This window comes from Tripterygium wilfordii, chromosome 15, assembly GCF_013401445.1.
Source record: "Tripterygium wilfordii isolate XIE 37 chromosome 15, ASM1340144v1, whole genome shotgun sequence".
NCBI lineage: Eukaryota > Viridiplantae > Streptophyta > Magnoliopsida > Celastrales > Celastraceae > Tripterygium > Tripterygium wilfordii.
In genome coordinates, this window is record NC_052246.1 from 3691174 (window position 1) to 3716310 (window position 25137).

Sequence of the window (25137 nt, forward strand, 5' to 3'; positions counted from 1 at the left end):
GCACATTTAATTGGTGCTTAGTCGTTACTTTTCATTATTTTACATCTTTTATCATTTGTTGTTGTTCCTAACAGTATTTATGCACATTTAATTAATTATCATTAAAATAGCATTGATTTTCCAGTAATTAACATCTTTAATATTATGTTTATTTAATTTTTTAACATTTTTAATATTATGTTTATTTAATTTTTGGTGTGTCTTTATTATTAGTATTGATAGTTTTACTATAATTAAGGAGAAGTTTTTTACCCCTCTTTTAGCTATTCTCCACAATTTAAGGGGAGACATCCTCGAGGCCTCCATTATATATATATAAATTGATTGATTGATGATTTCGCCACACGAGTTCAATCCTTACTATGATTAGTTAGGAGATTTTTTTTGGTGGTTGAAACTTGAGAGCATCTCTTTAGAGTCTAGACCCATTGATGGCTACAGGTGCATGGGAGCCTGGGAGGGCATGACTGGACGTCGTGTGACGGTCCAGCGACAATGAATCATGGCTATAGCCTAGAATCAGTGACAATTTTTCTTTCTTGAGAACATCTCACTCTTGAAGCAGAGCTTAAACACAATCGTAGCATCAATTAATTCCCTCACCGTACCCTTCGTCGCCTTCCATCTCTCCCGTTGCTGATATAATTTGAAAATATGTCTTGTGGAGATCAATTGAGAGATAGTTGCAGATCGAGAGGAATAAGAGAGCAGAACAGAAAAATATGGAGAAAAACAGTTATTTTCATTGAAGTGTTTTTTTTTTTTTTTTAAAGGAGAGGTCACAGACCTATTAAGTAGTTGAAGAAGAATCAATACACAATCACTTTAAGTGGTGAATTTCTCTACCCGTATGTAGACGAAAGCAAAGAAAGCATAACACAACTAGCAAAAGCTAACTAAGAAAACAATGCCCTGAAACAGGAGGGACAATGAACCAAAACAGAAAAAAGACAACAAAAAACAGCATATCAACATTGCCAGAAAAACCCCATAACATCATCTAATCAAACCACATCTCCCTTGTAATAGTGGAAGTCAGTTCTGGAGGAGTTTCTTCAATCCAAGAATGAAAACCTGTGGAGGCAAGACCCCTTTTAGCCAGGAGATGAGCCACCGCGTTGGACTATCTACAAACGTGAGAAACATCCCACGAGGAAAAATGCAGCAGTAGAAATTTGATCTCCTGAACCAAAGAACAAATTTTCAAAGGCATGCTTCTCTTTTATAGCATTGATCAGCAGAAGACTATCTTGTTCTATTAATATATCATGCCACCATTGGGAACCCAATATCATCCCGAAGTTAAAAATGGACAATACATTGGCAACAATATATATAGATAAATAAAGTAGAGAGCAGAAGGGTAACATTGGGCGCACATTTCAGGCCTACGTTCCCCGTTGAGTTTAGGCACAATGTGGCCTGAAGTGTTTGGTCAAGCCCAACCCAGTGTGTTTTGGCCTTCAACATCAATAACCACGTTTAAGCCCACAGGACCGGAGTAAAATGATGCATTTGCCCTTACATAAATCTACATGGCTTAATATACCCTCCTACATCAAAAACACGATTAAAATCACTTAACCGATTCTAGCACCGATTGATTGATGACTTCATAATCCACCCAAAAACACGATTCTACTCGTCAATTAAATCGTCTTAGCCTCACCAATTTCTATTTTCTCCTCCAGTCTCCCTTCCCTTCCCTCACAAACAAGGCATCGTCGAGGCGTCAAAAAGGATCTTCGATCTGTCTCTTCTCAGGTATTGATCTCTTTAGATGATCTGTATATCTCTTCAGGCATGGAAGTCAGTACTAGTGGAGTTAGAGCTAGCACTTCAGAGGTCCAACCATTCATTGGTGAGGACCTAGACATGGCAGTTAGACGCGATATGATTGCAGTCGAAGTGTTTGCGTCATATCAGATTATTTGCTTTTCATGAATTGTCCCACGTAATCAATTTATGTCAAGTACTTTATTTTAAATTAATGTATAATGCAAACATGTCGTGAATTTATATTAATATTATTAGATATTTAATATATCCTTTATTTATCACACCAAACATTAAACTGCGTTTGATAGCACCTCACCAGAGTTTTGACAGTAATGCACCAAACAATTTCTGCGTTTGAACTCACTTCACAGCACCACAATTTTATACTTCACACTTGACAGCACACCCAAACAACAAGAGTATTGGTGTGGGGTCATATTCTAACAGGTGCCGTTCTCTCACCCTCCTTGCCATACCCAACTTCTTATCCCACTCAGTCATTCACCGCCTCTCTCCGATCTCTGCAAGATCCCGCCGTCAGTTAACTCATGGCCTCATGGTAGAGATTCAAAATTTACATTATTTAAAATAAATAAAAAATATAAGAATTTGATGGGGACAACTGTCACATTTTCAACCGTTCCCCAGGTCCGACGTGGATGCCTTACCAAACCTTCAACCGGAGAAAAAAATAAAAAATAGCGACAGAGACAGCGCGACTTGAGACAGCGAGAGCAGAAACGACGAAACGACGCCGCTGGATCCTCTCCCCTTCTCTTCGCCAACAGCTCTGTTAAACCCACATACTAATAAATAATAATTGATATTTCATTTGATTGATTTTGATTTTGGGTTTTTGGGATGCGATTGCTGAGGAGGATCGCTGGGTTTCTAGGGTTTGCTAAAGACGATACCGACGACGTGAAAGATCAAGACGACGATACCGATAACGGTTCCCATGCTCATATTCAGCGCGATTTCCAGGAAACTGGGCTTCCACGTAACGGCTTCAGCGTCAAGGTTCAAGTCGCTGTCGACCGCCCCCAGTTAGCCCCACTTCTGCTTCCCTCTACATCCGGCGACGGTGGCGTCCAGGTTCGTCTCTGGTTATCTTTTTTATTTTAATTTGGTGGCTAATTTGATAGAATGTTGAATAATTTCTTGCTACAGGCCCTTGATTAATTACAGGATCTAAAATAGTGGAGACATAGAGTTGTGATTGCTACGAAGTAAATTTGGTAATTAATTTAGTACTGATTTAAGGCTTTAGATACTGTAGTTAAACGTTTGGATTTTGGCGTCTGTAACCTTTGAAGTCTTTCATTCCTATTTCCATACATCACAAGAAAATTATGGTTGAGTTTGCAAGGTAACAGAGAGTTAGCACAGCTACTGTGCTCATGATTGATTATGACATTATGTGGTTATGCATATTGTTCCAAAAGGAGGTAAATAACTAAAGACATTGCTAGGCCATTTTCCTCGCAATTATTTTGCTATGCGATGGGACATTTTCTATCATGATGTTAGTGCATGCCTTTATCATCTCAACTTGGAGCGGTGTAAGCCTTGTCATTGTACAGAAACTGATAACTTTTATTAAATGGTTGTTGTGCATGGAACTTAATCCTAATAATTTTAACGGGAACCTTCAGTACATTATGCGTACTGGTGGACACAGGTAGGGAAACAGATTAATCACTTCATCAGATGCCATTATTGCTTATTCACACCAAAAATACCTGATATGAGGCAGTCTGAATGAATGAGAGTGATGAAGATTTGACTAGGCGTTTGGTTTTTCTTTTTTTTTTTGCTTTGGGTTGCTGTTGAACTTCCTTTAGAACTTTTCAAAATAACATGGAAGTTTTATGCCTGTTAGAAAGAGATAAAAGTGAAGCAATAGGAAAAACACATTTTGCATATCATCATCTGTAGCACCTGAGTCTGCATGGTTTTGGAGGGAGGGACAGAGAGCTGCCTGTGATTTTAGGGAAGGTCTGTTGCCCTGGATGCAAATTGGAAGACATCAATAGAGATGGCATGTCCACACTTCCTTTTTCTCGTTCTTCTCAAGGGTCCAGATTTCTTAATCCGTTTTCTTCATTAATCTAGAGTCTCATGGATTTTTTCGTTTGCTCACACGAAATATATGTTAGGTGCTTGTACGGTATTATTGATTCATGTTTAGGTGCAATGATTCATTGGGATACCTGTGACACACTTATTAACTCTGAGGTATGACTTATGAGCTAGGAACCTCCAAGCAACCTTGGGTTTGCCACTATAGTTTCATACGGTATAGATAGCTATCACCTTCAAAGCCATCTAAAACCGTTGTTTTAGCCATACATGCGGGGAATAATATCAAGTATCAACAACTCAACCCTGCAAATCTGGTTTTGTTTATCCTTTATAGTTCCATAAAGCTTCATGCAATGCCATGTTTATTAGTTGAGTTGTGATTTGGTCAATTGCTGACTTCGAAGTTGATGGAAGTTTCTCTGTTTACTCTTCTGGCTTTAGGGTCTTAGATGGTATGCAAAGTGTCTAAGAATAGACGAGGATGGAGATGTGGCAGATGAGTTCCTTGATGAGGTTTTACCAGAGATGACACACAATGTAGATGAACAGCATAAGCCTCATCCTCGGTTTGAATTGAAGTACAGAATCAAACCAGTTAAAGTAAAGAACCAGGTCCTTTCTGTTGATGGGAAAATTCAACAATGCATTGAGCACCAAGGCAGATTGCAGTGGGTCTAAGGGTCCCTTTACGAGAAAACTTGTGGACGTAGAGCTGGTTTGTGGTTTGTTTTTCATTACAGCCTATGCCTATCACATGAATGTATTGTGTGTACTTATATTTTATAGAACAGAAATAAACTTAAGATTTGTTAGTTCATGTCTCATTACCAGTATTCATGCTAATGATTTTTTTCCCCCTTTCCTTTTGATTTCCTTTTCCTCCTCCATGCCAAGGATCCTTTATTGAATGCTATACTCGAGACAGATATTTGCCAAAACGACTAGTTGCTTTGTGTGTGAGCCATTTTTATGCAATGAAGAATACGGTTGCGTTGTGAAAAAGATAATAGGAGCATGCCAGCAAGGATGCCATCTGGCATTCATGCAGTTGCACTTCACAAAATTAAAAGCATGGGATGATGATGATGGTCCAAAGGGGATCAAAATTAATTTTGTCACAATCTGATGGTCAACAGGGAGTCCATACTGTAAATTCCCTAGGACCTACCTTTCTCAATCACAATCTCCTACCCGTTATCCATCACTTGCCAAAAAGGAGATTGTCACGGAGAGTGACGAACAAACATGGACCTTCTTCTTCCGTGCAATTCCAGCATTTCGCTCCACCGGAAACCGGGTTTTCAACGGACACGTTCTTCTTTTGCATCAGAAACCCATACTGCGCTTAGATGCTGCCGTCAAACGACGTCTTCAGAGCTCCAAACGCCGGTGGGAGCCACAGGCACGTCCGGTAACTATTACTCTCCAGCTTCTGTTCCGACGCACAAAGTCACTGTTCACGACCGACAACGAGGGGCGGTCCACGAGTTCCTTGTTCCTGAGGTAGTTCGATTCCTTGGTTCTGTCAATTTTCGAATAAATTGAAACAACAAACAAGCAAAAAAAATTGAAATTTATGATTTTACTAAACCTGTGTTAAGGTACGGACTAGGGAGAGAATGTATGCTGTTTTGTTTTAGTTATCAAATTTCGTATCTTGTTAATGCAGGATCAGTATATATTGCATACTGCTGAATCTCAAAATGTCACACTTCCCTTCGCTTGCAGGCACGGTATATTGTTCTGCTTGAACTTGGAGTGTGATTATAGTGCTAGACTTAAGGCTGTTGATACAAGATGATTTGTTTGCTTTCCTGAACATTGGTTCTTTTGTGATAAAGAACACCTTCTATGGCTATCGACTTTACTTGGGTTACCAATTCTGATTTTTAATGAACTAATTAGGCCAAAAACCACTCTATGAACAAGCTGGCTGTTAATTTAGTTGTAGATAGTGAATCCCCGTATTGGAGTCTATCCGCTAGTTGAAGTTCTGCTGAATACCTCTAGAGGCCATAAATCTGTAATTGAAAAAGGTGTGGATAGAAAATGTGATTAAAGAACATTTTTAACGGTTCTTGAAATGAATATTATGCAACGTTCCATCTATCTCAGTGATCTATGACTGATTTGGATGTTTGTGCCCTGAAATCAGTGCTACGCCATAATCATAAGCCTCATTAACACTTTCCTTAATGTTCTGCTTGGGCAGGTATGCTCTGGTATTCTCATAGAGTAATGGTATTATTGCTGTTGCACGAGGTATATGTTTAACCATTTGTATGCATTTGGCATATAGATGCTTTTCAAGTCAATTCAGATATTGAAGTTTGAACTCGTTTGATCCATATTAGGTCCCACCCTATATATGTTCCTAACATTTGTTGTCAAATGAGAAATGAGATATGGACACTAAAAGACCACCACCTTAAATGGGTGTCAAAGTCTACTGGGCATTTTGCCTGAGTGCCAGCGGCCTAGGTCAGGAACTCCCTCCATTTAAATGGCTTTATAAACATAAAGCTAATCTATAGCAGCATTAAAGAATCGAACATGTAATTTCACATCCAAAATTGCCATATTTAATATGGTTGAAGATGGCAATTCAAGACTTCGTTGTCTAAGTTCCCTTTGTATGAATTCTTCCCAGAATCTCTATTTTCTGTTCAATAACTTAAAATTCATTATGCAATTTGCTACTAGAAAGACTTACCATGTGACTAATATTAACTAAATCCACCACTTCCCATGCAGAATGGGAAAGGCAGACTTTAATTGAGTCGCTTGATTGTGGGATATTAACTTCGGTCGATCAGTTCATTATAAGATAGCTTAAAGTTCGTTTTTAAGCCTTCTGGTTTTTTTCAACTCAACTCAATGAAGCCTCATCCCAAAACCTTCTTGGTCTTAACAGTTCTGTGAAATAGGTTATTGATTATGTCCCACCTCAGTGGAACTCTGCAAAATCCTAATGTAAACCTTGCTTTAATATTGGTATATGGATGTGTGTGTAACCTTTTGTACTGGCGCTTGGCAGGTTGTTGTACTAGCTGTGCTGTACGTGTGAAATCTGGGCAAATTAGGCAGCCTGAGGCACTTGGGATATCTGCTGAATTGAAATCAAAGGCATGTACTTTTTGCCTCAACGAAGTTTTCTAGATACAAGTTGGTCTCTACTTGCGTTGTTATACATACACCATGGCCCATGCATAAAAGCGACTTTGGAAAGTTAATTAGTACTGCTATTGCAATATTGTTTTTCCAGACACCTGCAATAGAACTGCATGTGTGATTTGGCTTTACTTGAGGTTAAATTTGCAGGTTTTGATCTTTCTTAACTTTTATCTCCCATTGGCAGATTGGGAAATTTATGTGTATTTGGTTTGCAATGCAGGGGTATGCACTTCTTTGTGTTGGATTTCCATCATCGAATCTGGAAGTTGAAACACAAGACGAGGATGAGGTGAACATCCATATTTTCAAGACTTTTCTTGCCGTGAACATGTGACTGTGACATAACTTTGTCTTGATTAAAGTCATATCTAGAACCCTACTGCTAGTTGTGATTGATGTTTTAGTGCCTATGCGTGGGTGTATTCGCCCCCCTGTGAATATATAGATACTTGAACTTCCTATTTATATGGGTTATTGAAATTCGAAATTTCTGCCATTTCCAGGTGTATTGGCTTCAATTTGGAAGATATTTTGCACGAGGACCCATCTTAAGTTCTTACAATTTTTAAATAACTTTTACAGCATGCAGCAAACCTAACATATACAGTACAGAAGGTGGTCAGTGTAGAAAAGGGAAAACATGGACGACTTTCTTCGAAAAAAATGAAGCCAACTAACATTACTTGCCCAATTTAGAGTTATTAAACTTCTAAATATTTTTGCTATTGTAGGAAAGGGATGACTACGCCTTGGAGCTTGCCATGGGTGATGAATAAACGACGACATGAATATCTAGTCAGAAGTGAGGACTATCTTGCAGAGTCCATGGATTGTAATTTTTTTCCTATTTCTGTTAGCTTCCTTCCATTTTAACTTCCGACCGCCATTTCTCCTTTGTGTATGATTTTTCTCTCTTTTTTTGAGCAACATCTGTTTGTGATTGTTCTCACTTATTCAACACTTTATGGTAATTCAAGGATGGTGACTGGATAGGTTCTTCTGTCATGATCTTCAACGATACCAGATTGCCTGGATAAAGGGAACATCAGGAGCTCCTTTGATGATGCTCTTCCCCTCCAATGCCAAATGTGATTTGGGCTTGTTAATGGATCTAATCCCAAACCCAGTAGAATGGTTTGTTTAGACTCTGCTTCTCTGAACAGTCATACTTTTACATGGGCAAAATCATTGTTTATGTCCTTGATGTTTCTCAAATTTATCGATTCTATCCTCCAAGTATAAAATTTGTTGATTATGCCATTGATGTTTCAAAAATGTTCCAAATCTGTCCCGATTTTGAATTGTCCGGCTCTTTCTCAACGGAGAATGCTGATGTGGCGCCGGAGCTACATTAATTAATTTACATGTCATTTTTCTTAAAAAAGAAAAGCCACATCATTATTTAAAAAAACCCATTCTATTTTATTATGAAAAACAAAAAAAAAAAACTTTAACAATTGACGAAACCCATTCCTTTTTGTCAAAAACCCTTTTCGTCCAAAAACGAAAGCTCAATGATCGTTGGAGCTCGCAACCGTTGATATTTGAAGCTACATTCGTTGATATCCGAAGGTCATATACTTGGTAAAGTACTCCATCTTAATCTGATAGTTTATCTTGTTGTTGGTTTGCGTCTCTGTTATACTAGTGGCAATGAGTGGGTCTCCTCTTGAAGAAATTGTTGTTAATGATGAGGGTAATGATGAGGCTAGCGAGTCTTCAGACGAGAGTGACGTTGATTTTGATTTAGTTGATGTCCCCGTCGAAGATGATGGTCTTGACGAAGTCGAAGTTGAGACCTTCATAGATGTTGGTGTTGAGGTAGATCCATTCATGATTGATGATTTAAGTGATCATTATGAAGATGAGGAGTCATATGATCCCATCATTGAGTCAGTTAGGGGATTGAGTGATGATGAAGTAGATGAAGATGATTTGCATAGTTTACCCAGTGAAATTGAGAGTGATGTCAATGATATTGAGGGAGCAAACTCTTTTCCTGTATACATTCCTCTTAAAGACATGGGGAATTACAACTGGGAAATTGACATGCTTTTTACTTCCAGGCAACAATTTGTGGATGCTGTATCGACATATGCTGTGTATTGTGGTAAGAGAATGAAGTGGGACAAGTTAGACCATACCAGGGCTAGGGTAATTTGTTATTCTTCATGTAAGTTCATGTTATATGCATCGAAGATAACAAACGAGGAAACTTGGCAATTGAAATCTGCTATTCTTCTACATAGTTGTACAAGGAGCCAGAAGGTTAGGATGCTGAATTCAAACTGGCTTGCAACTAGATTAGTTCCTATGTTGAGAAGAAACTCAAAAATGAAGTTGAGGGAGATAATTATGAAGGTTCAGGAGAAATATGTGGCAACCATTAGTATTGGTCTTGCTGCCAGAGCAAAAAAAAAAAAAGCAATGGATGTTATGCAAGGTGGTCATAAACTGCAGTTCAAAAGGCTACATGATTTTTGTGGTGAAGTATTAAGATCAAATCCAGGAAGCTCATGTAGTGTATCTACCATCTCAAATTCATATGATGCACCATCAAGATCTTTGATGCCAATATTTGAAAATATTTGCTATATCCCCAACTTCAGTCTTCATCTTCTTAGCATTTGTTTTATCTTCATGTTCTTTTTCATCTGAAGAAGAGTCAATAACAATTAACTCCACCTGCATTAAGTCATTGTAATGAGTTACACCACATTTACTCATATAAATGTAATGGATGTGCCATTACCTTACTAGGTGACTTTTGATGGACAACATCTCCAAACCAAATACAATCCTTCTTACTTTTCTTGTTCTGCAGATACACATGCACACCACCAATGACTTGTTGACTAGTTTGGTTGGAAAGGAATAGAAGAATCTTTAGGAAGAAAGAAAACATTATAATTGTTTCATAAATGACTGCCTTCCCCACAACCAAGTTCTGGTCATCAAGCTACTGGCAAAAAAAACAAAAAAAAAACACTAAGCACAATCATGTAAGGATGCAAATAGAGATAGAAGAATACCAGATGCTTGTCAATGATTTCAAGTGCCTTCTCATAATTTCTTGGCAACTTCACTCTTTCCCATATCTTATTAGGCATATGAGCTCTTTCTATGGTTTTCATATATAAATAGAAGACCCCTGCTTATGTCGCAAAATACCACAGCACCAAAAGTTAACAAAGCTACATAAAATCATCTCATAGCAACATAACTGAGAATTCATGGAAACTTGAAATGCAAACACAAGGCAGACAAGACCATAACATTAGCAATCAAATAGCTATCCAGAAATCATACTCATAAATTTTTAAACTACAACAATCCGACCATTTCTTAAATGGATATAGTCACAGTACTTATGAGAATCCTCTCACAGGAATCAAGTTGTTTATGTCATATGGAGGCATCCCAGTTATCAGCTATCATTGTACATAATTACACGATACAAGCACCAATCAGTAAAAAACAAATTAATAAAAAGGAATTATAGACCATCATGGTCGTAAATAGTGGCGTAGCGACTGTTAGCGAGAGGGGCTAGAGGGCATGAGCTACGATTGCAGATTCCGGTAACATCATACGTGTATGTGTTGATGTGTAGATTGATACCCAGATAATCAAAGGAATTGAAGTAGAAAGATATTCTACAAAGATTGATACCAGAAAATCAAAAGACTTGACATAGAAAGATTGATGCCCATAAAATCATACCTGGTTTGTGTACCACCATTCGGAGAAGAGCCAATCGCCGTCAATCCAGTTGCACAGTAGAGGGAGGAACCACAGAAAGAGGAGGAACTCAATCGTTGCCCCTAATCGTGATGTTGCTCTTCTTTTTTTAACGTGTAAATGAGTTTTTTAAAATAATGATGTGGCTTTTCTTTTTTTTAAAAAATGACATGTAAATTAATTAATGTAACTCCGGCGCCATATCAGCATTTTCCGTTGTGAAAGAGCCGGACTATTCAAAATCGGGACAGATTTGGAACATTTTTGAAACACCAATGGCATAATCAACAAATTTTATACTTGGAGGATAGAATCGATAAATTTGAGAAACATCAAGGACATAAACAATGATTTTGCCCTTTTACATGTGTCCCATTAAAGTTATAGATTATATAGTGCCTGTTTGGCACAACATAAGTGGAAGTGGATCCGCTTCCGCCTTCCGTTGTGCCAAACAGCACAGCGGAGCCAGCGGATCCGCTAGGGCAAAAGAAGCCCCCTTAGATAGTTTTTTTGCATTTCCGCTCTGCTGCAGTTTTTTGTTTTTTTTATTAATTTATATAAAGTATTATTATTTAATGATTTAAATATAAGTATATTTTAATAAAAAGTATAAATTAATTAAAAATACAATAAATGTAACAAAATTTATTTGATTAATTAAATATTAATTAAAAAATAAAATAAATGTAAGTTTAATTAATTTGATTAATTAAAAAATACTTAAAATCAATTTTAATAAGAATTTTATTTATTAGATTAATTTAAATAAAAAATAAAAATTAATATTATAATACTTTATTTCAACCGTTTTTCCGTTAGCGTCAGTTTTTAGTTCACCAAACATCTCACAGCATATTTCACAGCTTAAAGCTCAGTATATTTTTCATAACATTTCCGCTGGCATTGAAAATCAAGATTTCCGCTCTGCCAAACAAAGTCCATATTGTGTGGTGAAATCTGTCATCTTAATGGGCCGTGAACTACAGTAAAACCCACAGAAAAGCCTCAAAAGGGAAAACGGAAGATATATCAAAAGCCCATAACAGGCCCAAAATTAAAAATGAACTCCATGGTATCGCCAGATGGCCCAGATCCGTCACATAAAAACCCAAACCAAGCACTGAAACAAGAGGGAACATATTATCTGAACATAAATGCTAAACGACGTCGTAGTGCCTTTTCATTTTTATATATATATTTTTTTGGTCCAGCTAGTGCCTTTTCATTTGATCTTCGGGAGGACCTTCAGAGAATCAGAGGTAGTTCGGTGTAGCAACGACTCTGCTCCCTCTCTGTCTCAAGTTTCAACCTTTCTGAGTCCACTGACCCATAAAAGGGTAACAATCCATCTACGCTTAAAGTTCAAACTTATGAATACTTTTTTCGTTTTAGTGGCCGTATTTGTATGTATGGATGTGATCGAGAGAACTGTTTTGCCCCGTACTTCTTGATTTTTTTTTCCTGGTACTTGTGATTATGAATATTTTCGTTTATTTTTTCTTTTATATTGGTTGTTTGGCTATTGGGAAATTTTGGGTACGTTTTTTAGCAGAACAGAGATATAATACTGCAGAAAGACAATTTGATGTTATTGCAGTTTTAATCACTTCATTTGTCTCTTTAGGCTCATTTTTGTGGATTAGATATGTGTATTGGATTTTAAAATCGATTATTGACCCAAAAAGATGTGCAGGGATACACAATGGATGGGGATAGTCAATGTGTATATGGGGGACATGGATGAGACTCTTATTTTGCTCAAATCTTTGTTGAATGGGACATACGTTCAGCCTTTCAACGGTTTGAAAGATGTGAAGAAGGGCGTTGAGATTGGGAAGATGTGGGAGAACTATATTCTTCAAATTTGTGATGATTTCCCTTTTTATGAGCAAGTAAGTTTATGCCTTTCTTCAAATTTCTAGGAAGCACTCGCACTGAGTGCGTTTTGAGTGCGGGTGAGTGCGGGTGCGGCTGAGTTCGTGCTGGGTGCGACAACAGCCGCACCCAATTTTTATTTGGGATACGGCTGGGATACGGATTTCATTATGCTGATTGCTGAGTACGCTCACCGAGAGAAAATAAAGGGTCCTTTGTCTTGGAACTTGGTCCTTTCACCTTCTTTGTATTGGAACTTTAACTTTTTTAATTATACACGTTATCACCAAGTGTTTTTGCTATTGTGAGAAACTGAAAATCATGTGAGCCATTCAATGAATGACAACATAAGTGACCACTAAGTGACACTTGTTTTCCACTTTCAGTTTTAACAATAAAAGTAATATTAAAAAATCCTTGTTAGACGTATTTTAGTTTGAAAGACCAAATGGAAATTAAATAAATTGATATTATTGTTCAATTTATGTATATATTTTATATAAGCCGTATCCAGTCTCACCCGTATCCTAGATTTTGAAAGAAATGACGAATCCTCCTATCCCGTATCTCCGCACCCGTATCGGTGCTTGCTGCTGTTGGCATTTGTAAATTCTCGGTTCTGTATATGCTATTTGAATGCATTAATGTTTGTTTGATAAGCATTTGGCATGCAGATTGAAAACTATAATAACCCTCATCTTGATTCCTTTAGCCAATATGATGATGGGCTAGATCTCCGCAATTATGATTTCAACCAAGAGTCCAAGATGGATTTACTTCTCCATATGATGATCGCAACAAAAGAAAACTATCGTACAGACACCGAGTTATAGCAGATAGATACAAACAGGTAATAGTCAAGTTACACAGATCCATGAGGTCTCATTTATGCAATTTTTGCATATGCATATGTTGATTCTTTTTTGAAGTTTTGGTTATTTGCAGTGTTAGTGTTGATGATGTAATTTCCAACTTGTATAATTATTCCTGAAGATGAAATTATTGCTGAACTACTAATTTATATTTGCCATTGGATTGGAGGCAAAGTTTATGTAGAGGACAGATTGTAGGTGTTGTTTGGTTTGCAAAACTATTTTCTGTTTTCGGTGTCCGTTTTCCATTTTATGTTTTCCATGTTTTGAGCTTTGGCCTCAAAACGCCCAAAACGTCTATTTGATGTTTTGGGATTTTAGGTAATCCATTTTTGAAGCGTTACATTTGGCTTGTCATCAAGAAGCTCTACTATACTATTTCAGGGTTTGCATGCAATGTTCGATCAACAGATGTTAAACCAATGGGAGGAACTGTATGATTCTACAGATGAATATACAGATAAATGGCTCTCCTCAGGTATGTTCTCATTTTCTTCGATGTGGCTTCAGGACAATCTTTGTTTTTGGTGATCTTAATGATGGCTTTAGTTTGTCACTATGACCAGCTGTTATAACCTTTTTAGGATATATACTTTATAAAGTTTTCCATTGCAATATAACAGAAGGCATATACGTAGAATTGTATTAGGATCACTCTCTACTCAAATTATCCTTTTGTGGTCTCATATGTAGCACAGGCCTTCTTGGAGCAGTTTTTAGATGGGAGGGATGTCTTCAACCCTTTTCTTGTTTCTTCCAGTGGGAGTGAGAAAGAGAAACATAATGACACACAGTTCCAGCACATAAATGTTCTTGTAACTTCTGGCTCATTGATACCAAGCCTTACAAAATGCCTACTCTTTCAACTTAACAATGTAATAACACATGGAAATGGTAAGTCATCATGTAATCTCATTCATATTTACTTTCTTGAATATGTGCGTGTTCTCCTCAATATTTATATGTATTCTTCACTACAGTGGCTTGACAAACTTGACATGTTTCAAGAGCAGCATGTGTCATTTTTTTTTCCCTATTACTTGCTATTTAGGGTCTGAATATCGAATCTGGGCTTCAATTTAGGGCTGTGCCTCTAAATTTTGTTAAGAAACTATAGTGATCAACTTATTGTTTCCTTTCTTCAGTTTACAGCTCATGGGAAGTGGGGAAACTCAAGTGTTTTCAAATAATCAAAGAACGGTTCTCCAGTCCAAATGTGCGCTTTTGTGTAATTGGCGATGGTTGGGAAGAGTGAAGCTGCAGAAACAATGCGATGGCCATTTGTTAAGATTGATCCAAGCCCAGGCAGTAATTACAGATTTCCAGGCTTAACATTAAGAAGTATAGGCTACTATTTTTCTGTCATTTATGGAAGTTATGGTGCTGAAAACGATGAAGAGTAAAGTGACTGTCTGCAATATCAACGACTACAATCCATAGCCATTTCACAGGCCATGTATTGATGGTGTGGAGAAACTAAGAGTAAACTATACGATTAGATAATCTGATCACTGTTTTGTATATGAAAAAGTCTACTATGTTTGCCCATACTCTTACAGGTTAAATTGCACAATATTGATTGAATTTTTGAGCAACAATGCCAATGTCAGCTTGCCAGTAAGCCTATCATTCCTACACTCTCTCGTCTCAGGTTTGAAGTTCATTGTTGCATACAGACAGTTTACTTTTCTGATTAATGGAAGCACTGGGTTTTATTCTCAGATTCTCCTAAGACCAGTGTTTGACAGGATTCTGAGTGTTTTTCAGCCTTACTGATTTCGGCGCATGACGACCCCTGGATTTTAAGTAGTTGACCAGAAAAGTTGCCTGCAAGCGCGCCTTGATTGCTATGACTAATGCTCATGCATGTCAGCATGTCGAGATGAAGGTGTATGCTATTGTGGACCTTTCTGGATATGTCAACATCTAATACACTTTGGCTTTTAAGTTTTTGTTTTGTTTGTCAAAAGTTTCAAACCCCCTACTCCCTTGTTGTCTTTCCATTGCATGGAGAGTCCATGAAAATGTGGTTGGAAATTGAATAGCCAAACTTTTGGGGCAGTGGCATGGCACCATGTTATATGGGACCGGCACTGAAATGTCTATATCCGGTATAATGGGGCTAAGATTCGGACAGTGTGATAGAGATTATCTTCCTCTGTCACCTTATTCGAATCCCAAGTATGAAATCCTTTCTCTCCTACTTCACTCCTCGGAACGCACCATATTTATAGAGAGGCACATCTTCTTAACCCGAAATGGTGGGGGTGATGAAAAGTTCCTATTATCATCGGTTACTCCAGTTTATAAAAAAAAAAATCCACAGAGGAATGTCTATTTGTTCTAATTGCCAATTGGAGTCCAAATTTTCTGCTGCAAAAGGTAGATCTTATCTCATATATTAGAATGGACTGATAAACCATGATTGGAAGAGGTCATTTTCTTAAATATTAACCAAATTTAGCTTTAAGTAGATGCCAAATGCCTTACTTTTGTCTCTTATTTTATCTAATAATCTTATGCATTTGAAATGCCCCCACCAAGTTGACGATGTTGATTTCCTCTCCATTATTAACCATTTTGGATTAATTTCTCAGTCAGACAGCTTTAATTAGGACCATAACTTGGAAGCCTTTAAGTTCTTCAAACTGGCCTGTTCAGCTTTGTTTGGAGCTTGATAAGAGATGATGTTTGTTGGTGGCACAAGAAACATTTCAGTGAGCGGAAAACACACATGCCCATCCCCTACAACTAGTTCATATTTTGTGGGTTTTGAATCAGCCAAACCAACCATTAAATTGTGGGTTTTTTTGTCTCTTTCTTTTGGCCCCAAAACAAAAGACAATAACAGTATTGAGCCATGGATTGGATTACCCCCCCCTAATTGTTGATGATAATTAGTGAGTGGATCATTTTTAAGAACATGGAATCTTAGTATCAGGACAATAACACCTGATAAATCAAAGACAAAACAATCCACATTAGACAATCTCATCAAGAAAATAGGGAGTGTGTGTGTGGATACAAATGTGGGGTATCATTTACTACATTATTGGAGTAGACTGTATAATGTAGAGATCCAGTGGCAGGAATATCCAGTTGGGATCAAGTTAGAATGCGGAGAAAAGCCAATAGGCGGTGGTCCCTTGACTTCCTTTTCCTTTGCCATGCTTTATCTTTGGCCCTCTCTTTTTTTCCTTTGTCAGGCAATATTTCTTGTCCAAGTCAAGAAAGAAACATAAACCCAGGAAAAACACATCAGGGAAAAAGGGATAAACTCAGGGAATAGAAGCATACAATTCTCTTCTTCACTGCCCATACTTTTTTGCATGTTAATCACTGCCCATACTTACATATTAATCACTGCCTCCTTTTGGGAACCCTTTTTTTGTTCTTTCGGTTTTAGTTTTTCACTCAAACAATGCTCATCTAGTCGTCTTAGCGGACAAAAAAAACCTTGTTTTAGGCATCAACTATCTCGAATGCTGAGATAAACACACATGATTTACGTGAAATCACGGGTCTTACATCCTCGACGACATGATCTATATGAAATCGTATAAGTTTATCTCAATATTTGGAATACCTCGATAAAAACACTGAAATCTGTAACTTCAAGTCAATTATCTTTGTAACCTGTGTAAGACACAGGTCAGTGGGCCACCTGTTTTGATCAACCGCTCAGATTACTCTTTTGGATGACGTGGCTTTCTGTTAGCCTTCGACACTCTCATGAGGGAAGGTACTTGTGGTTGAATGCAACACTCATGTGCTTGGCCCTTGCCATGCTAAAGGAGAGACAGAGGAGTGGAGCCTGGAGCCCACAGTTACTGATAAAAAGTTAATCTTGATCTTCATATTCCACCAACAGAAATGGAAGTTAACCACCACCTGCACCCTGCGCCTGCAGCATGTAAAACGAAAAGCTTTACTTTACAAATAAAAGCAGCAAACTAATCTTTGTTTTCCCTATTTTTGTAAATATTGACAAAAACTTCTCTCACTTGTATTATACATCCCCTCTCTTTCTTTTCTTCTCTCTCCCCCTCTATACTTCATCTGCAACTAGCACAGGTATGTGTTCAGAGACCCAGTACACCATTATAAAATTGAGTTCCATTGCATGCTTTTTCAGTGTCTTCAAGCTTAATTAACTACTTGAATGGTTTTCAGGGGGAAAGTTTTCCACTGGGTACTTCTCAATTTTGGTAGTCTTGAAGCTAATAAATTTTCTTTTTTTTTTCTTCCGCCATTTGGTGCCATTACATGTCATTGAAGTTTTAGGTGTATTTGGAATTTATTTAACATTTTGGAGACAAGACTTGATTTTTTTTGGTTCTTGTATACAGAGAAATGATGAAAATGAGAGAGAGAGAATTTTGTATTCTGTTTGTGAGGAGTTAAGGTTGTAGGAGAGACTGGAAGAGAAATAGTACATATTTGGGGGTTTGTACAATGCCAGTTCCTCTTGCTCCGTATCCGACGCCTCCAGCACCATATACATCTCCTCCTGCCAATGGTATGTAGTATGTTAGTCAATTTTGCACAAGTTTTGGCCTCAGAACAATGAGATTGTTTTTCTGTTTGGTTTCTGAGAAAAGAAATGAAAGAACTAATAAGAATGCATGGGGACCCTTGTACTTCTTTCTGAGGCAAAGTTAATCTACTTTTTCTTTTCTTTGTCTCTTCACATCTGGATTTCACCCACATCAACTTGGATTTTTTGGTAAATTTGAAGAACAATTTTGGGGTGGATGGATTTGACAAGTCAAAAGCTTCAAAACTCGAATTGAAAGTGAGTAATTATGTGAGAAAGGGGCACTTCCTTGTATAATTACTAGAAATGAAACAACTCAAATTTGTATAATTCCAAGTTTGAAAGTTATATGCCCTTATTGTAGAGGAACTGTGTAGTATCCGATTCTTTATAAACTGAGACTGTTTGGTTCTTCTGCATTTTTTTTAAGCTGCTGACATTGTTCATTAGGTTCACAAAGCCAGCTTGTATGTTCTGGATGTCGAAACCTTTTACTCTTTCCGGTAGGGGCAACCTCTGTGTGTTGTGCTGTTTGTAATGTTGTTACGGCTGTTCCACCTCCTGGTATGTATTCTTTGTTGCTCCAACAAGCCTGGGACTCTTTCAATCTAATTTCAAACGTCTGAAAATTTCTTGTTTGAACTTTAACTGAAAACTAAGCTAGGCTTTAACATAATCCTACAAAAAAAATCTTTGCCTAGTACACCACAAGAAGTAGAATCTATGATAGAGATATATGTATGATTTTCTCGGTGACTGATGTTTGATCACCTGTTTCTCCAACTTAAAACAGGCACGGAAATGGCACAGTTGGTTTGTGGTGGCTGCCACACCTTGCTTATGTACATTCGAGGAGCGACAAGCGTGCAATGTTCTTGTTGTCACACTGTCAATCTAGCTTTGGAAGGTACCCTTTTTTTGCTATGTATAGGCTTCTGATTGACGGAAGAATTAGAGAGTTGAGTTCTAGGATTTTTGAGCATGGAAACATTGTAAACATCGAATCCCTGTCGTGACAGCAAATCAGGTGGCACATGTCAATTGTGGTAACTGCAGGATGCTATTGATGTACCAATATGGAGCGCGATCTGTGAAATGTGCAGTTTGCAATTTTGTTACATCGATTGGGGTCAGTATATGATTTCCGTTTCCTAGCTTTGCAAATACTAATCTAACTGAACAAATGAGCAATTTCTTTTTTTGTTACTAGTTACCAATTACAATTGAACATTTTCTTTTGAATCATTTTGGAGTCCATTGTCAGTAACGAAAGTTGTCAATGACAATACAACTGATGATGAGGGCTTTAATTTTCAACCGTTTTAAGCATTAGAAACATAGGGAGTTGCTTATGCCATGCTTATGTAGGATGCTGTACGCGGGGGTGCATATGGCAGTCGTTAATGTGGTTTTCTGTACCGATGCAGGCCTCGACAAGCACCACTGAACAGAAGTTCAACAACTAAAATTGTTATATGCACGCCAGTTGGATATTACAGAAGCTACTACCTTGGTTTCGCAAGGCATCCCTCGGCTAGCAGAGGAAAATACCATCTAGTGAGTCACATGTATAGAGCCTTTTCCCCTTGCGTGACATAGTAATGAATAAGCAGTTTTGGCAAATCAGAACTATGAAGAGGTTATCTCTGTGAAGACTTTCAGTTTTACTTTGATCACGGGACGTACTGGTTTATCCCAGATACTTTTTCTGCTTTGAATTGTCAATTTGTCAAAGCACAGCCACTTGCATAGCAGTCAATCTATTCGAAGTTATCGATTAATTGTGAATGCATTGGATCAGTTTAACTTTATTTTCTCTTTAATGGTATATATATGCTTGCAAGTGCTACTTTCTGCTCTTGAATTGTCAAAAAGGGCTAAAAAGTTGAAGTCTTCTTAGCAGTCAATTTAAGACAGCAGATAAATCACTACACAGGGGACCAAAAGATATTTCAGGAAAAACCACTGAGGCCAGGAATGCTGAAAGAAGCTTTGTGTTACATTACATTACATGATTCATGATTGATGTTACATATACTCAGTTCTATATATATACATCAATATCATCCTGAGATTGTATGGCTTATAAAAAGAAATGTCTGGATAAAGACAGGATTCTGGTTTTGAGTCAAGCTGCATAATTGATCTCTGTGGAGGTTTTTCTATCCCAACTTTGGAACAAGAAAAAGAAAAAGAAAGTAATCTATGACATTCTATTACACATCTCTTGATTCATCAGAAACTTATGGAGAAGAACAATTGGAGAAACACATAAATTGTTCCTGCAATCATTTCCAGGTCAGATGTTGCAAGAATAGTTGTATCAACTTCATGAGAGCATATATATACATACATATGAATTCAAGAGAGGCTTCTATACAAAGTCTTCATTACACATAGGAGTATACGACTATTAAGATGTACCAAATATTAGATGTCACTGGATAAAAAAAATCATGATCCCGAACAATTTTTTTTGTTTTTTCTTGTGTTTGTTTGTTAAGTCTGTCCGGTATATCCTTATATAATTTGGTGTTGTCTATTATTTGTAATTTTTAAACTGTTTTCGTGCCGCTAAGTTTGATGTTTGTTATTATGGAATGAAATGATGGGTTTCAACCCTCTAAAAAAAACATCACCATTACTTGAGAAAATGGGCCGGGCCTGAACATGGGCTTTTTGATCATAGAACACAGGATTGAAGGAGGTTTAAACGTGTAAACGTGTCATCAATAACCAAGAAGCAGGTTTAATTTGGTGCATGCGTTCTCCTCCTCTCCTCCACTCCTGTACATCAGACAGCAGCCATTGTCGTTATAACCTGTAAGTCTCTCTTCTTATTCTCTTTGATTCACTTATGGTACTCGCACCCAACTAGTATAGGTAAATGAATCTGCTTTTCTTTCACTTATATCAGGTTTTTGATCTCTCTATCGGATAACACAGACGCACTCACACACACACACATATTTACACAGATGGGTTGTACTGTAAGAGAGAAGCATCTCCGTACGAACCGGAGGAGCCGATCCTTGAAACCCGATTCTGAATCCTGCTGTCATCTCGATAGAGCAGCAATCTCCAAATCAATACTAGAAGCGGGTCTCAAACCCCTGAATTACCATCTGGGTCAGACCGATTCCACCCAGAACCCGAATCCTGTCACCAATGCTAACCTAAATTCTAATTTCGATGATCATGGATGGGGTTACTGCACTGAAGAACAGTTAGAGGAAATCCTATTGAAAAACCTTGAATTTTTGTATAATGAAGCCATATCTAAGCTTATTGCATTGGGTTATGATGAGGATATTGCTTTGAAGGCCATATTGCGTAATGGGCATTGCTATGGTGGCATGGATGTGCTGACCAATATTCTCCATAACTCATTGGCTTATCTGAATAGTAGTTGTGGCAGCGGCGGTGGTGGTGGCAGTAGTAGCAATGAGAGTTCGCTGGAATCTGAACCCATTTTTGCCGATTTGAGGCAGTTAGAGGAGTACTCACTGGCAGGTATGGTGTGTTTGTTGCAACGAGTTAGACCCCATCTGTGTAAAGGTGATGCAATGTGGTGCCTTCTGATGAGCGATCTCCATGTGGGCCGTGCGAGTACTATGGAAATTCCTACGCCTGGAAATGGTAATAGAAGTAGTAATCTATCACAGAGCAACAGTGAGAGTGTTGAAGATGACCGTGTAGCTATTGCTGCACCTCCCCTTTGTCAGTTTCACGGTGGGTGGGGGTTTGGAAATGGGGGCGACTCAGACTTTTCTGCTAATGGTTTTTTCTCATATAGAACGGAAATGCCAAGGGATATCGAGTGTCCGGAGAGATTTAATCTTTCGCCTGCCATGAAGTCTTTGTTGAAAAGAAATGTTGCTATGTTTGCAGCTGGTTTTCGGGCAAATTCAAAACAAATGATGCAAACTCAGGCTTGTATTAGTGCTTCAGCTGGTGGGAACGCTAATCAAGTTGTGTTGGGGGGTGAAATTCCTGTTGAGAAGAATGATGAGTCGAAATTTTTGAAAAGCCAAGATGGTGTCAATTTGGTAATGAGTAAGTTTCAAGATTTGAATCTTGATGAGAATATGGAGCTTTCTGGAGAAGAACAGAAGGATGAGATCATTGTAACCCTGCTGCATCAGATTAAGGAACTTGAGAGGCAAGTGAAAGAAAGGAAGGAGTGGGCCCACCAGAAGGCAATGCAGGCTGCAAGAAAGCTTAGTAATGATTTGACAGAGCTTAAAACGCTGAGGATGGAGGGAGAAGAGACTCAGAGATTGAAGAAGGGAAAACAAACCTTGGAGGACTCAACCATGAAGAGGCTTACAGAGATGGAAAATGCTCTGAGGAAGGCCAGCAGCCAGGTAGACCGGGCAAATGCAGCTGTACGGCGGCTTGAGACAGAGAATGCTGAAATTAGGGCAGAGATGGAGGCTTCTAAGTTAAGTGAATCGGAGTCTATTACAACACGCTTAGAGGTGGAAAAGAGAGAGAAGAAGTGTCAAAAGAGGCTCATGGCCTGGGACAAACAGAAAAGCAAGTTGCAGGATGAGATTACAGATGAGAAAGAGAAAATCAAGGAGTTGCAACGATGCTTGGCGATGGTGGAGCGGGCTCAAAAAGAATCCGAGGTGTATTTTTCTATCTATTCTTATATATGTCAATATAACTGCATATTATATATCTCCATATGTCCCCTAGAATGCATGAGATATTATACTCATGTATGCGGACATATCATATTGTCATTGTTATTTCAAGGGATGATTTATTGGGAATTTTTTGTTTCCATGCAATGTATCCTATTGTTTCTTATAATTAGTTATTCAAGGATAAGAAAGGTTTCTTGTTTTTGATAGAGAAGCCTATTGGCCCTTATGTCCTGTGCAAGTGGAACCATGGAATAAGATTAAGGAATAGGAGAAGATAAAGAATCTTGCACCTTATGCAAGTGTAAGGAGTTGGATATCACTGGGCCACAAGCTCCTCTTTTGATGTCTGATGATTTGTGTGCCTTTACTATCCATCCAGAAGATCCATTCTCAATATAATGACAGAGGGTGGTATAGGCTTATATGAAATGCAGTAAGTTGTCATAACACATGAGCATTTCTCTATCTTGAAAATTTCCTAATGTGAACAGCTTAAAATTTTCAAATCTAATTGGTTTTTTAGAAGGTAGAGATAAAGCTTAGTGCTCTTTCTTTATGTTGCAATACTAGTTTGACTGAGATAATACAATGTCAAAAATAAAAAAGACCTAGAAGAAGTGAGGTGATTTTCCAAAATCCAAGTTAGTTCTCTTGAGAGCTCTCTAATAACGATTATGTGCACATTGATTCTTTTAAAACATTGTATAGCTTCTTAAGTTTCAGTTCATTAGTACCTTTTTTTTCCTTCCTTTTGCGTGTGTCACATACTCATATCATTAACCTGATTTCCTAAAAGTAAAATCATAAGGAAGTGGAGCTTTTGCATTTACCTGTGCCTGTGTGTTTCTCGCATACATGTTTTGGAAGTTATCTCATCTAGTTTTGGGTAAAACTCTAGACTTTTTTGGTTTTTTCTTCTTTTCATTCACATATTATGTAATTATAGACGAGTAAAACTGGGTGTTTCTCTATGGTAGACCATGAATTGGGTGCTCGTACTCTCTTCCTGACACAAAAACTAATTTGGAAAGCCAAAAGCTCTAACCTGAGAGCTGTTCTCATCCTAATTCAACTTAATTCTAGGATCTTACCCCTCTGTATAACTGACAATGTGCAATTCATCTCTCTTGTTGTTCGTCAGAGTTGCAGCTTCCAACGACTCTCTTATTTATGCTCTTGATGTATATTTGTAGTGTGCTGGTCCCAGCCTCACTGATAGTACACCTACTACTGGGTAATGTTCTTATTACAGGGAAAGTGGAAGCAGGAAGTGAAGGCAAAAGAGCTGGCCTTGGCCCAAGTGGAGGAGAAAAGACACTCCAAGGAAGCAGCCGAGGCTAGTAACAAAAGAAAGCTTGAGGCTCTGCGCCTGAAGATAGACATAGACTTCCAGTGCCATAAGGATGATTTCCAAAGACTTGAGCAAGAGCTATCGCGTCTGAAATCAGCTGTGCAGTCCACTGAGTTGAATCATCAATCAAATACTTTGCCCTCAGGAAATTCTGATGGCACAAAGCCCAAAGGAGAAACAATTGCTAGGTTGATTCAAGAACTAGATAATCTAGAGGACTCTTCTCATAAAGAAGGCAACTGTGAGAGGCAATGCTTTATTTGCATGAAAGATGAAGTTTCTGTCGTTTTTCTGCCCTGTGCCCACCAAGTTCTGTGCGCCAGTTGCAGTGAGAATTACGGGAAGAAGGGTAAAGCTACCTGTCCTTGCTGCTGTGCTCCAATTGAGCAGAGAATCCATGTTTTTGGAGCAAGTTCATAGTTCAATTCTGGTTTAAATTTTTATAATGCCTTCTGGGAGAAGTCTTCAGGTATACTTTACCTATTCAGTTTATGTTTCATGCAGCAGTCGTTGGGACTGCTTACTTTACATATAGTTGCCTTCAACATGCAGCACAGCTGATAAAGTCAGCATCATGAGGATCTATGTACATAAAAATCAAACTTCTTTCCTGCTCGTTCTTCTAGCCCAAATAAGTAGAATGCTTATGCCTTTTACAATGCTAAATATATGATGATTCATACAATTGCAGTGAGGATTAGCTGATTTTATTCTGTGGCAAGATATTATATATGGTTCTTAAATATGTACATTAGTATACTACATTTCAAGGTATACATGAAATCAGCAGACATGCTTGAGCATAGAGAAATAATGAAAATTCTGCATCATTTCTTTTGGGAGGTCTTATGGCCTTGGCTTCATAAACGACATTTTGATTTTGATTCATTGATTTCATGGGAACCATGCTTCTTCCCTCTTTTTTTGCATATCCTACTTACACCAATGTACTCAGATCTAGCTTTAAATTTGATTGAATTATTCTAAAGTAGCACAAATGTACTTGATAAATGTCAATAAAAGAGAATCATACACAGCCACTCACTTCCACCAACTACTAAGTTC

The 25137-nt window shown here is 37.9% G+C and overlaps 5 protein-coding genes and 1 pseudogene across 14 annotated transcripts; 5 read left to right on the forward strand and 1 right to left on the reverse strand.

Annotated features, from left to right (window-relative positions):
* Window positions 1-2530: 2530 nt before the first annotated feature.
* LOC120016246 lies at window positions 2531-4726 on the forward strand. The gene is made up of 2 exons (XM_038868929.1): window positions 2531-2874; window positions 4306-4726. Exons 1-2 carry the CDS (start codon window positions 2641-2643, stop codon window positions 4540-4542), a joined length of 471 nt encoding a protein of 156 aa, XP_038724857.1. The 5' UTR covers window positions 2531-2640; the 3' UTR covers window positions 4543-4726.
* Window positions 4727-5042: 316 nt separating this feature from the next.
* Window positions 5043-8251, forward strand: LOC120016338 (ferredoxin C 2, chloroplastic-like). 6 transcript variants are annotated; one of them, XR_005471961.1, is made up of 7 exons: window positions 5045-5367; window positions 5534-5597; window positions 6902-6990; window positions 7259-7327; window positions 7542-7586; window positions 7770-7870; window positions 8016-8251. XR_005471961.1 is itself a non-coding variant. In XM_038869067.1 (6 exons), the coding sequence occupies exons 1-6, from the start codon at window positions 5110-5112 to the stop codon at window positions 7812-7814; spliced, it is 570 nt and encodes a 189-aa protein (XP_038724995.1). In that variant the 5' UTR covers window positions 5046-5109; the 3' UTR covers window positions 7815-8043. The 6 variants fall into 6 exon arrangements, 4 of the variants coding, with proteins under 4 accessions (XP_038724996.1, XP_038724998.1, XP_038724995.1 ...); XR_005471960.1 differs by having other exon boundaries at window positions 5046-5367; window positions 7259-7360; window positions 8016-8247; XM_038869067.1 differs by having other exon boundaries at window positions 5046-5367; window positions 7770-8043.
* Window positions 8252-9594: 1343 nt separating this feature from the next.
* On the reverse strand, window positions 9595-10148 carry LOC120017319. The gene is made up of 3 exons (XM_038870497.1): window positions 10071-10148; window positions 9791-9997; window positions 9595-9723 (listed from the first exon to the last, which is right to left on the reverse strand). Exons 1-3 carry the CDS (start codon window positions 10146-10148, stop codon window positions 9595-9597), a joined length of 414 nt encoding a protein of 137 aa, XP_038726425.1.
* Window positions 10149-11995: 1847 nt separating this feature from the next.
* LOC120016464 lies at window positions 11996-15712 on the forward strand (annotated as a pseudogene).
* A 1681-nt stretch (window positions 15713-17393) lies between these two features.
* On the forward strand, window positions 17394-19924 carry LOC120016420 (protein LOL1). Of its 4 annotated transcripts, none has more exons than XM_038869188.1 (7): window positions 17397-17603; window positions 17703-17737; window positions 17879-18048; window positions 18517-18630; window positions 18860-18973; window positions 19086-19195; window positions 19494-19924. In XM_038869188.1, the coding sequence occupies exons 3-7, from the start codon at window positions 17985-17987 to the stop codon at window positions 19530-19532; spliced, it is 441 nt and encodes a 146-aa protein (XP_038725116.1). In that variant the 5' UTR covers window positions 17397-17603; window positions 17703-17737; window positions 17879-17984; the 3' UTR covers window positions 19533-19924. The 4 variants fall into 4 exon arrangements, with proteins under 4 accessions (XP_038725118.1, XP_038725116.1, XP_038725117.1 ...); XM_038869189.1 differs by having other exon boundaries at window positions 17703-17721; XM_038869190.1 differs by lacking the exon at window positions 17703-17737 and having other exon boundaries at window positions 17394-17603; window positions 19435-19924.
* An 828-nt stretch (window positions 19925-20752) lies between these two features.
* Window positions 20753-24802, forward strand: LOC120016856 (MND1-interacting protein 1-like). Of its 2 annotated transcripts, none has more exons than XR_005472056.1 (3): window positions 20753-20889; window positions 20984-23154; window positions 23974-24113. XR_005472056.1 is itself a non-coding variant. In XM_038869801.1 (3 exons), exons 1-3 carry the CDS (start codon window positions 20828-20830, stop codon window positions 24490-24492), a joined length of 2298 nt encoding a protein of 765 aa, XP_038725729.1. In that variant the 5' UTR covers window positions 20753-20827; the 3' UTR covers window positions 24493-24802. The 2 variants fall into 2 exon arrangements, 1 of the variants encoding a protein (XP_038725729.1); XM_038869801.1 differs by having other exon boundaries at window positions 20984-22700; window positions 23974-24802.
* The last annotated feature ends 335 nt before the right edge of the window (window positions 24803-25137 follow it).